This window comes from Harpegnathos saltator, unplaced genomic scaffold (genome assembly GCF_003227715.2).
Source record: "Harpegnathos saltator strain DR-91 unplaced genomic scaffold, Hsal_v8.6 scaffold81, whole genome shotgun sequence".
Taxonomy (NCBI): Eukaryota; Metazoa; Arthropoda; class Insecta; order Hymenoptera; family Formicidae; genus Harpegnathos; species Harpegnathos saltator.
Window position 1 is genome coordinate 241,203 of NW_020230660.1, and position 11,105 is coordinate 252,307.

Here is an 11,105-nt window from a genome sequence, read left to right on the forward strand (position 1 = left end):
GGAATTCACAGAAAAGACAGAGAAGGACAGATCAGACGGGAGTCGTTGAATCTCAACGGCTTACGCGATTGGTCCTTCACGCAATTTGCACACACGAATCGCCGCGCTTGAGTGTCGGATAACCGTCGTTTTAAATCGAAAGTAACCGATGTAGCGAGTCGCTCGAGACGAATCGTCCGTGCAAGCGTGCAGTGTTCAACGTACTCGTGTGGCTTTCGGTCCGACGGATTCTTCCGGCACAAGCGGGGTGCAGGTTGCGGAGGGTGGACGGCGGAGGAACGTAGAGGTGTCAACGTCGTCGTCGTCGTAATTCTCTCATCCTCGCGTCTTGTTGACGTTTCTCGATAGGCTAACCCCGTCCGAGTATTATTCTTGCGAGTGCAGAGACGCGAGGTACTCTGCGACATGTCCTTCTCCAAGGCGAGGATACAACGCTTCAACGAGATGGGAAGTAAGTCACCTTGTGTTAACGGCGAGACCTGTTGCTTGCACCGACTTTCTACTTGGTACTCTGGCCCGTTCGTCTGTCTCTTCGCACGTCTACAACGGGATCTGAGACAATCGATCTGACTCGTAATTGTCAATAGGCCGGATGGGTAACACGACATACATGTATCACGTGTTGGCGGGAAAATTTTCGACATGTCATGCTTTGACGCAGATTCGCCTTGGTCGTAAATTCGTCCTGTTTCTTTGCGATGTTTGCTACGACGATTTCAACGGCTTAAAATAAATCTATTTGTCAGCAATTTCGATATTGTTACAATTTTGCACATGTGTGTATATATATATATATATATATAAAGTTTTTGTGTCATGTTACTCGATTATGATGTATTTTGTATTTTGGTGAATAATCAAGAGTCTCATTTGTATACCTCGATCACGCGTGTAAGATACAACGTCCACGATTGCATCAGATAACGTATGCATATTCAAACGTATCAGCGAATATCTCGATAAACAAGCGTCTCGATGCGCTACGCGCGAATATGAAAAACCGATACTTGTGTTGATATTTCTTGGGTCTCGTATTTTAATTGATTTGAACGACGTTGATGCTATCTGCTACGATAACGTCCAACGTTATTCCCCCCCGCTATGCGACGTCCGTCGATCCGTTTATTCTTCGGTCGCGTATCTTCTTCCGATTGCACTTACCACCCACTCTCCCTCTCTACTTCTCGCCGTATCTTCGCCGTGTCGCATACAAAAATGTTCAAGGAGCTGGAGAGACGCGATGTCATATTTTATTCCTTATTTCTCGTATCTTATCCTTATGTATCGCCATGTCGCGCGGTCCGGGGCCCTTTAAATTTTATATATCGATCCCTTTAGCGGGGAGAGGAGACGCGCGACAATAAAAAGGAAAGGATGTTTTACCCGTGCGGACGACGACGACGACGGGATGGCCGAGGACATTGGCGACGGAACTACACCTGGTTATTCTACGACCCCATAGAGACGTGTCCGTTGCATTCAGAACAGCTGTCTCCCCATTTGCGCTCCCCGCTCCCCATATACGCTACGACGCGCGCCAAAAGGAAGTCCATTTAGCCGCGCCGTTCTTCCCTCCCCCTTGTCTCTTTTGTCTTCGTCCTCCCGCCCCCCGCCCCCTCCCCCCCTCTCATATCTTCGTTCTCGCGGAATCGATCGATATCGCGCGATATTAAGAACAAATAAAGATTCATTTCGACGATGGTCATTTCTTTCATCTCATAAACACACGCACGATTTTCATTTTATTTCATTTTGTTTGCCGCAGGCGAGGCACCTCCACCAGGAGCTTACGATCCGAAATTCGACAGTAAAGTGAAAGGACTCGTGATCGAAAAGTCCGATAGATTCCTGGACACCAGGAGCTTGCACAGCGCGGAAGGTAACGCATCGTTGTCCGCTAAGAGCGTCGGAGTCGTCCCAATCCCCGCTTTTCGTACGGTAAGAATCGCAACGAGTCTCGTCGTTTCGAGAGGGCTCTCGTATATGTATATTGTTTGCGATATAAATTATTATTCGCTTCTACTACATCTGTTTACATAATGTTTCGCGGCGTGATCGCTCGCGCGTAAGGATTCGCATTATTTTTCTCGTTGGGAAGCAATGAATTGAGAACAATGTTAGATGGGAACGATGCGAGAGATTCTCGAGGATGTAATTAAATCGGAGAGGAGATGCATCGTTATGAGTGAAATCGAATGTTAAATCACGTGATTGTACTTTTACTGCAGCCCCAGATGCCTCGAAAACGGTTGGTTAAGAAATCGGCGGGAGTAGAAATCGCTCGCAAGGCGAAAGACAAGCTCCCGCCTTCAGATGACAATCAGGACATGAAGTACGAATCCGCGCAGCATCTCGCGGATCTTCAAGTGGAATGCGTAAACAAGGATAAGACTATACAGGAGCAGGAGAAGTACATCGAGGAAATGAAAGAGGATGTGCAGAAATTACAGGCTGAACTGAAGGAGTTGAGCAAGAAGCAGATTGAAATGGAGGAGCAGCATACGAAAGATATAGAGACAATGGTCGACATATTTCTCTCTAAACAAAAAACTACTCGCTCGATATCGACTGAGCGCCGTCGCTCATTCTTTTGTTATGTATTTTTCATTTTCTTTCTTCCAACTTACAGGCCAAGTTGCAGCAGGAGGTATTGACCAATCACGACAAAAAACACGAGGTGGAAATGCAGATACTTCGCTCGCAACTATCGGAGGTGTCCGAAGAGAAAGAGAAGGAATTCTCGACGCGAAAGACAATCGAGTCGGAGCTTCAAACTCGCGCGGCCGAAATATTAGACAGAATAATAACGTTAGAAGCTGAATTGTGTGCCAAAAAGAAGGAAAACAAAATGAAGGTGGGTCGGGGATTTTCTTCGCGTTCTGAAATGTGTGCGACGTACATACGCTGTACGTTAAAATCGCGTTTGTTTTTCTTTCCAACAGATCGTTGCCCTCGAAACGCACATCGCAGAACTTACGAGCACACTAGAAACGGTGAGGCAGGATCGCGATACAGATATTGGGTTGTTGCAAAAGGAAAAATGTCAGCTCGATACGTGTGTCGCCGATTTAACGCAGGAGCGATCGCATCTCATAGCCGAACTGGAGGAGCGACAGAACGTTATCCTAAGACTTCAGAGCCAGTTGTCCACCTTGCAGTGTGAGTTGGACGAGCTCAAGGCCGAATACGAGAAGCTGGCCGACGATTCTATCAAACGCACTTCCGACCTCACCGATAAATACGAGAAAGAAATTCGACATATGAAAGACGAGCACGCGAGAGAGAAAAAAGGATTGCTCACTTTCAAGGATACGATTAAATTGAAAACGGAGGCGATGCTACACAAAGCGGAAGAAACAAACACTTTCCTTACGCAAGAATTAGAGGAGGTTCAAAGCCTTTACAAAGATGTGCGTATGGCCTACACGTACAATACGCCTGCTGCAAACGACTTTTATAATCGTGCGGTTTTTTCATGAAATTTTCTTCGTTCACGTTTTTTTAGGTGTCTCGGCGTTTGTGCGAGGCTCAAAGAGAACTGGAGCTCTCAAATGAAAAATATGCTTTTGTGGTGAAACAATATGAAAAAGATTTTGATGACATGAGGAATCGGCAGGCTGAAGAGAAGTTAAAATTGGACCAATTGTTGGTGAACATCGAAGAAGAGTACTTGGAAAAACTGGAAAATGTACGGTGATGCATAATTATCTCATTAACAGGACATGTATGCAATTTGCAATAATCGTGATCGTTAAATATACTAAGTTGCTTTATGCAGGTTACAATGGCACAAGATAAGGAGTTGCACGATTTGAAGCAAGCTTCGGAAGAGAAGATCGAGGAGGAGAAGAAACGGATAATGGAACATGCCCAGAAAATGATCGAGAACGCAGAGGCCGTTACGAGGGAAACGTTAGCGGCGTGTCGCGCCAAAAGCGAGGAACGGGTGAAGAGAGCAATCGTTGAATGCGACGCGAAAGTAAGCGGGTCACACGTGCGTAAAATGCCAAACATCACTGACTGATTGCTCGTTTTCCTCTAACACTTGCGTGAATATCTGGGGGACTCTTACGGGGACAGAGTGCTGCACTCTTCTTCTCTGTAGTGGACGTTGCTTTCTTTCGCTTCTTTTTGAACTCGTTTCCTGTGATGTTTGATAACATTTATCGCTTTTCGCTGCAACGGGAAAGAGTGTTTGCGAGCTACTAAAAAATTCGGGATTCGTGTGCTTTTAGGTTAACGCCATGATCATAGAGGCACGAAACGTTGTGGAGGAGGAGATGCAACTTGCTGCCGAAAGATACAAAGCGTGTTTGGCTCGTATGGAAATGGAGCGTGCTGCATTAGACGACAAACTTTCGCAGAGGGACGCCGAAATCACCAAGCTCTCCGCGACGCTCGAGGAGCTAAGATCGTCTGTGGAAACTCAGGTGACTATCGTGACGTCAAAATTGATGGCACTGCTTGTAACGCGATGTTGTCACGATGAATTGTGTGACTTTTAGGAAAGTTTTAGTCAAAGTTTGCAAGTTGAGTTAGATAAGGCGGAAACCGAATTAGCGGAGAAGAAGGAAGAATTGAGAGCTTTGAAAGATCACATCAGGGCGGAGGCAGCCGAGATGGTCGCTAGAAGGAAGAGGTTGGTATCGGCGAATTCTCGAGAGCGTGATCGACTTCTTATCTCGCCCGTATATTTATATTTTATCGGGCGATCGCCCGACCACCGGCAGATTATTTCGAGTGTCTGAAATGTTTAGGTTCGAAGTGATAATGGCCGAAAATCAAGCATCCGTCGCCGCGCTTACTAATCGCCTGGCACAGAGCAATGCCGAAGTAGAGAGACTGCAGCATGAACTTAAACGCGGTGAGGACTGTATACATGAGCACAAGGATCTGCTCAGTGCGATGCGCAATAATTCGCAATTAGTGCACGAACAAGTACATGCGCTCATGGAAGAACTGGACGAGCAAAGAGAAAAGGTGGATCAGCTGGAAATCAACAGTTTATCCGAATTCGAGGCGATCAAACCTATCTTCGAGGCGAAAATTGAAAATTTGAAGCAAATAGCGGCGAAGGAAATGGCAAAACTGCAAAACGACTGTGAGAAGAAGACTCTTCAAAATGACGAGGTAATTACACGTTCGAGGCATCAATGAGTTCAATTCGAGAATTGTAATCCGCGAGGATGTTAAGAATTCGTATTTTCTAAAAGCCAACTTGTGATAGAGTTGTTATATCTTAACCGTAGATGAAAAAACAACTCGGCGAAATGGCTAATAATCTCAGTGATGCGCAGAATCTATTACTCAAATTGGAAGAACGAAATGACGTTCAAGCGATTGATATTTCACGAATGGAGCTAGAGAATAGCAAGCTTACGGAACAATTGGAGCAAATGGATGAATTAAAGAATCTAAAAGAAATGTACGAAGAAAATCAAGTTCAAGCAACGCAATATAAGAAAGTCGTAGATGAGGTATGTATTTTTTAAATATGTAACGATAACTAAAACGATAAATCACGAAATGATGTGTACTAAACGCATAGACGGAATATTTATAGATAAATTCTCGGATGGATGAGTATTCTCAACGAATAAATACGCTTGAAAAAGATATAATGCTTTCGGAGGTATATACAATTTTTAATAAAATTACAATTTATGTGTATATCAATGCATAATTTTTTAAGTATCTATAGATATTAGATCTCGACATTAATATCTATTAAAATTTGTACATGAGCATTGTTGAAAAATGAAATATTTCATTGCAGGAGGTCACTCTGGTATTAAAGGAAGGTCAAACAAAATGGGAAACTGCGGAGAATGTACTTAAGCAGCAACTCCAAGAAGAAAGGGCGCGACGAGAAGAGGCTGAAGAGTGCGTTCTGATTAGCATGAAAAAGTCATTTTTGATCGTGACTTTGAAAAAAAAGAAGGATAATGTCTATTATTTTCTGCACAGGGAGTCCAAGAGAATTGCAGATCTCAATGGCCGTCTTAAGAAGGACTTTGAAGAAATCAGCGCGAAGTATGCGGAAATGATCGGTCATCAGAACCCTAAGCAAAAGATCAAGCACGTATCACAGCTAAAAGATAAAATCTACCAATTGGAACAGGTGCGTTGGTTCGTCGTTCTGCTTTTTGCAGTTTTCTTAATTTACGTATGTGATATTAAAGACATTTTACAGACATTACGTCTATGTTACTATTAAGAACAAGTAAAAATGCTTGTGTACGATTTGTTTGCAAGCACGAGTACAAATTATTATTCGATACAAATTATTGTTCGATACGAACATTTAAATAACATGTCGATCATTATTCAGTTTCGACGGGAATTACCTGTTGATTTACTGTTTAATTATTCTATGTACTATATGTAAAGAAATAATATATGCACTAATAATCAAAGCTATATATTATTTCTTTAAGCATTTATTTTAGTTTTATTGAGAAATAAATGTTTTTGTTTCGAAGCATATCCCACATTGTTTTTATTTGTCCAAATACAGCGCATGTTACTAACATTATTTTTATTATAAATAATTGTGTCTGTATATAATTGCATATTACGTAGATATTGTTTGTGTGTCTATCTTCGTATATCTGAAAGGCTAATACTTTCTTTTTAGGAATTGTCTACCAAAACTCGAATAATCGAACAGCAACAAAAGACTATAGAAAAGTTCAAAGCCGAGGAGAAGCGATCTCATTGGAAAGGCAAGGAGAACATTGGAATACATTCAACTCCCATTTCTTCGCCGCATAAGACACTGGCAACGCCGTTAAGGAGTAGAAATGATTAATCCTAACTAGTATCTAAGATGTATCGTTTAACTAACGGTTAAGGTTAATCGCTTCAACTTCTTATTGTGTCGATGTAGGCTATAAATATAAATCGATTCGCGATGCGTGCACGAATAATATGCCGAGGAAAAACCGGGAAATAATCGTCCGAGAATTTAATATTTTATTCACATCGTTAAAAAAGGGGATTATATGATGTCGAAAGATATATATTTCTTTTATAAGAATTATAAATATATTGTTAATAATTACTGTTAATTTTGCGCCATTATGTGTTTCAAACCTAGGTTAAATTGGTCACAACTCGTTTCCGTCGCGGCACGTTTTTAGGATTATGCAAAAACTTGTATGTTTAAGGGATTTTTTTTTATTATGACATCTAGTATTTTCTAGGAAAACATATTGTATGAAATATAATTAATAATAAAATATGTGCTACGACGCACTTTTCATATCACAGTGCTGTCTTTCAAGAGAAAAATTCTACTCGATGTGGACCGTTGATGAAAAATTTTCCCATAAATAACGGTCGGTGCCGAGTATGCGTGGAACCGTGTCGGGAACACGCCAAAGTACGTAAGATTAAATTATTCAAGCGAGACGCCGAATTCCTTCTCAACAAACTCATCTGAGCCGTAATGTGAGTGTAACGTCGACAAAACCGGCCGTTGGACGTGCGTGTGTAATGGCGAGCGTATTATTAATTACACACGCGCGTCTCGCACAGCGATGTCGTTTCGAAAGAGATTACAACAGTACCTGCTAGAATTATCGGCGACTCATTCACGTGATTAGACTTTATTATGCCAGGCCATGCGCCGGGATTCGCGGCTCGTATGCTCATATTATACATTCCACCCGTGGCAGGCTCTTGACACCAGTAATCACTGCTCCGTGAAGCTACTGCCTCTTTGAACCTCCTCTCTAAGGTCAATAGGCACATGAATTTTAAACATCGCCGACAACCACCACGATCTAATTAGTTTCCATCTTATCAACGTCTCGTCTATTTACCGTTAATAACGACCGTCCTGTCGCAGTAAAGCAGCGTTTCCGCGCATCCTCGCGACGTGCCAAGATGAACTTAAATAGCTCAATTTCTATGACAAAACCGGGCGCGGATGTAATTTGCGGCCGGGTGGGAGGGAAACTTTCGCCGAACGAATTCGCCGGTGTTATCGCGTATAATTTTGGATTTTATGCTTCGTGTGATCCTGTCGCACCGGATTAGCAGCGGCCCCGACGTGGTCGACATGTTAAGACGAATTTAAATGAACATCATAATATCATAATCTTTATTTTCAAATGCAAAGCATATCTGATGACTCGCATTCATTAACCCCTTTAAGTCCGCCCAGCTGACTTTTTGAATTTGGATACCGCAGTAACCATCTTCGCCCCCCTCCCTCTCCCCCCGCCGTTCTCTCTTTCTCTACGAAAAAGTGAGATTAAGGAGTGAGAACTTGATTAATGCTAATGGCATGTCGATGGAACACGAGAGCCGCGTTAATAATCGCTTTCTACAGTCATCGCTGAAATTAATGGAACGAATCGGCTGTATTGAACCGTAAATTACTGAATTCGATTTTTAAATACGGTTTGTCCATCTCGACGATCTCATTTGTTCACGACGCATAAAGAGTAGTTACGCATGTTGTAATTTGCCTTTTCTCGAAAAATAACCGATGCTTTTTGTGTAAAAAAATTTTGAGTTTCAATCTTCCGCGATTCTAAAATCTACGAATTTCATATTATATTAAAATAAAAAGAGAGAAAAAGACATGTCTCAGAACGTATGGGATTCTAGGAAAAGGCACGAGCGAAAAAGCGAAAGGAAGAGACGAAAGAAAAGCGAGATAAAATATTAGTGGAACAAGACAATCGAATAAAAAATTAAAATGTATGAATATTTTAACTTTTATCGGACAATTTGAAGCAATGGTAAAGTAGACGACACGTATCACATGAGGAGTACGAGACGGCTTCGTAAGAAGCCCTCAAGGGGACGCTAGTATTCATATATCGAGAGCTCGCGTGTACGACGCGCGTTACGCACTAATGCATCTCAAAATTAACATAACGAGACTCGTGCATTATTGATCGCGTTAATTTCGCCAATTCACAATCGTCGAACACTATAAAGTCTAATACGAGTTGTAATAAAGTTTAATTACGGGTATCATCGAAAATATATCGATATCAGTGCTGGCAGCGTATTTACGCGCGCATAATTTTGCGTGAGATTTTGCGCGTAAACATTCGTCGTTTCAATGTAAATTATAATTTATACAGAACGTCCCGAGATTATAACGCACGACATTTTAATAGCTCTGCGGTGTATTTAATTAGGGAACTGAAAATCCTAATACAAGAATATTGAGGTCACAAAATAGTTTCCGAATGATGGGAGGGACCAAAGTTGGTTGGTAATACCGCACAGACTTCGTAATTAACGAATCTGTAATTAACAAGTCATCTTCGAGGCTCGGTTCATACGGATTTTTATAACTAATTTTGCTTTCCGGCTTCCTACGTTTAAATACCGCGCACGCTCTAATAATTAGCTGAGACCAATTATGGATATTAGCAGGATTATCACGCAGCTACAGATCACATCAGACTACTTTTCATAGCCATAAGCCCTTGAATTTCAAATGACAAAAAATGATGAGTTTTCCCGCGGCAATCGAATATCTCAAAGCGCAAACGGCAAAATATCTTCCTCTCTGCTTCATTTCTTGACGCATATTTCTATTTCCGCACTCGAAGATTAGTCATATAAGACAGCATCGACGCGCCATCGAAGCCGAAAAACCGATGACGAAGGCCGTTGATTCTTCTCTTGACATGGTCACCAAGCAAGAAACAAAATCGTAAAGTTGCTCGGGAAATCCGCTCGCGAACCCCTCTTTATCCAGGATCCTTGCGAAAGAAAGGATGAAAGAAAGAAAGAAAGAAAGAAAGAAAGAAAGAAAGAAAGAACGAAAGAAAGGCAGAAGAAGAAAGAGGAAAGAAAAAATCGATCGCGCCGTGGAGTGAGAGCCCGCTTTCACAATTGACTCTATTTTGCGTCTCGCGTCTCTCCGAGCGTGCGCGCGTTCGTTCGCGAGAGAAGGGCTCGGTTTATACGTCGTCCTCGTCGAGCGACACGCACCCCTGTAGCGCGAAAGGGGCGAGGAGGAGGAGGCGAAGGGCAAGGGAAAGGAGTAGCGAGAGAGAGCCCCGGAGCTTCTCGATTGGTCGTCGCTGCAAGGATCTCGGCTGCAGAAAAATTACCGGTTATTGCTGCATGTACGCGGTACACGCGCTTACGACGCGACGGTATGCAGGGCTGACCTTTAAGGGGAGGTCGGGGATTGACGTGAGCGCGCGCGAGCGAGCGAGCGAGCGAGCCGCCGCTAGCCGGAAGGGATTTGAGCGTGAGAGAGCTTTCCCCGTGCTACCGATAATTACCCCCAATGGTCAGCAGCGGCGGGAAAGCGAGTCTCTCTCTCTCTCTCTCTCTCTCAGCGCCGCCTTTGGACCTACCGGGCTCCTGTATTCCCGCTCCTCCGCATTAAGCCGAACGGATTAACGGATACGTCGAATCTCCTGCTGTCGTGTTACTTCCGCCCTCCGTCCGCCGACAACGCGCGACGTTGTGTGTAAACGGAGCGCGTTCATTTCCACGACAGCGTCATTCTAATTCGCGCGCAGAGAGGAGAACAGAGGAGAGCAGAGAGGAGAGCCGGCGAGAGAGGCGGCGTGTCTCTCCGAGCCGATTCCGATCGGGAGGCTTGTCCTCTCAGGAGCAACGATACCCGAGTCCGCGTGTGTATTTGTGTCTATTGTCGGATAAGAGGTTTCCGGAAGCTGACGCATGATCCAAGTGCTCGGTCTCGCACGCGGAAAAAAGATTCCAGATTTACGAGCGCGCGTGTAACGGAACAAGGAGCGGACGGAAAGTCGCTGACACGAGAAGTGAGATATCTCTGTTATCACCGACCGAGCGGGGTGACGCTTGCTGTCATCTGGACATTCAGTCGCATTCAAACTCGCTTGCGAGATCGGTCAGACAGACGTGTCCTCCGGCGAGGATCTCCCTGCTCCTTCAGCAATGGCTTTTCCTCTGGCCTCGAGAGATCGGAGAACGGAAAATTCAGCTACATGCACCGGATGGCCAGAATGGTTTTCCCCGTGTACTTAAAATTCAGCGCTGTGTCCGTTATCGGCGCCGCGTATCGCGGCAAAACAATGGTCCGCTGACGCGACGGCGGCGAGTCACGACGTTTGCTGTCACTGTGCAGTGTGCAC

General features: G+C 43.8%; 1 protein-coding gene across 2 annotated transcripts; it reads left to right on the forward strand.

Annotated features, from left to right (window-relative positions):
* Positions 1-149: 149 nt before the first annotated feature.
* On the forward strand, positions 150-6,926 carry LOC105190718 (hyaluronan mediated motility receptor). Of its 2 annotated transcripts, XM_011153617.3 has the most exons (15): positions 150-451; positions 1,766-1,938; positions 2,229-2,522; positions 2,630-2,854; positions 2,943-3,410; positions 3,506-3,688; positions 3,779-3,979; positions 4,236-4,430; positions 4,506-4,639; positions 4,758-5,130; positions 5,250-5,477; positions 5,564-5,632; positions 5,777-5,883; positions 5,968-6,121; positions 6,638-6,926. In XM_011153617.3, exons 1-15 carry the CDS (start codon positions 406-408, stop codon positions 6,809-6,811), a joined length of 3,024 nt encoding a protein of 1,007 aa, XP_011151919.1. In that variant the 5' UTR covers positions 150-405; the 3' UTR covers positions 6,812-6,926. The 2 variants fall into 2 exon arrangements, with proteins under 2 accessions (XP_011151919.1, XP_011151920.1); XM_011153618.3 differs by lacking the exon at positions 5,564-5,632 and having other exon boundaries at positions 406-451.
* The last annotated feature ends 4,179 nt before the right edge of the window (positions 6,927-11,105 follow it).

Excerpts from the sequence above, each read along its gene's own strand:
- LOC105190718 (XM_011153617.3), top strand. The coding sequence starts at position 406 with ATGTCCTTCTCCAAGGCGAGGATACAACGCTTCAACGAGATGGGAA. Across the intron at positions 2,523-2,629 it reads CGAAAGATATAGAGACAATG|GCCAAGTTGCAGCAGGAGGT; the intron begins GTCGACATATTT and ends TCCAACTTACAG. Across the intron at positions 3,980-4,235 it reads TCGTTGAATGCGACGCGAAA|GTTAACGCCATGATCATAGA; the intron begins GTAAGCGGGTCA and ends GTGTGCTTTTAG.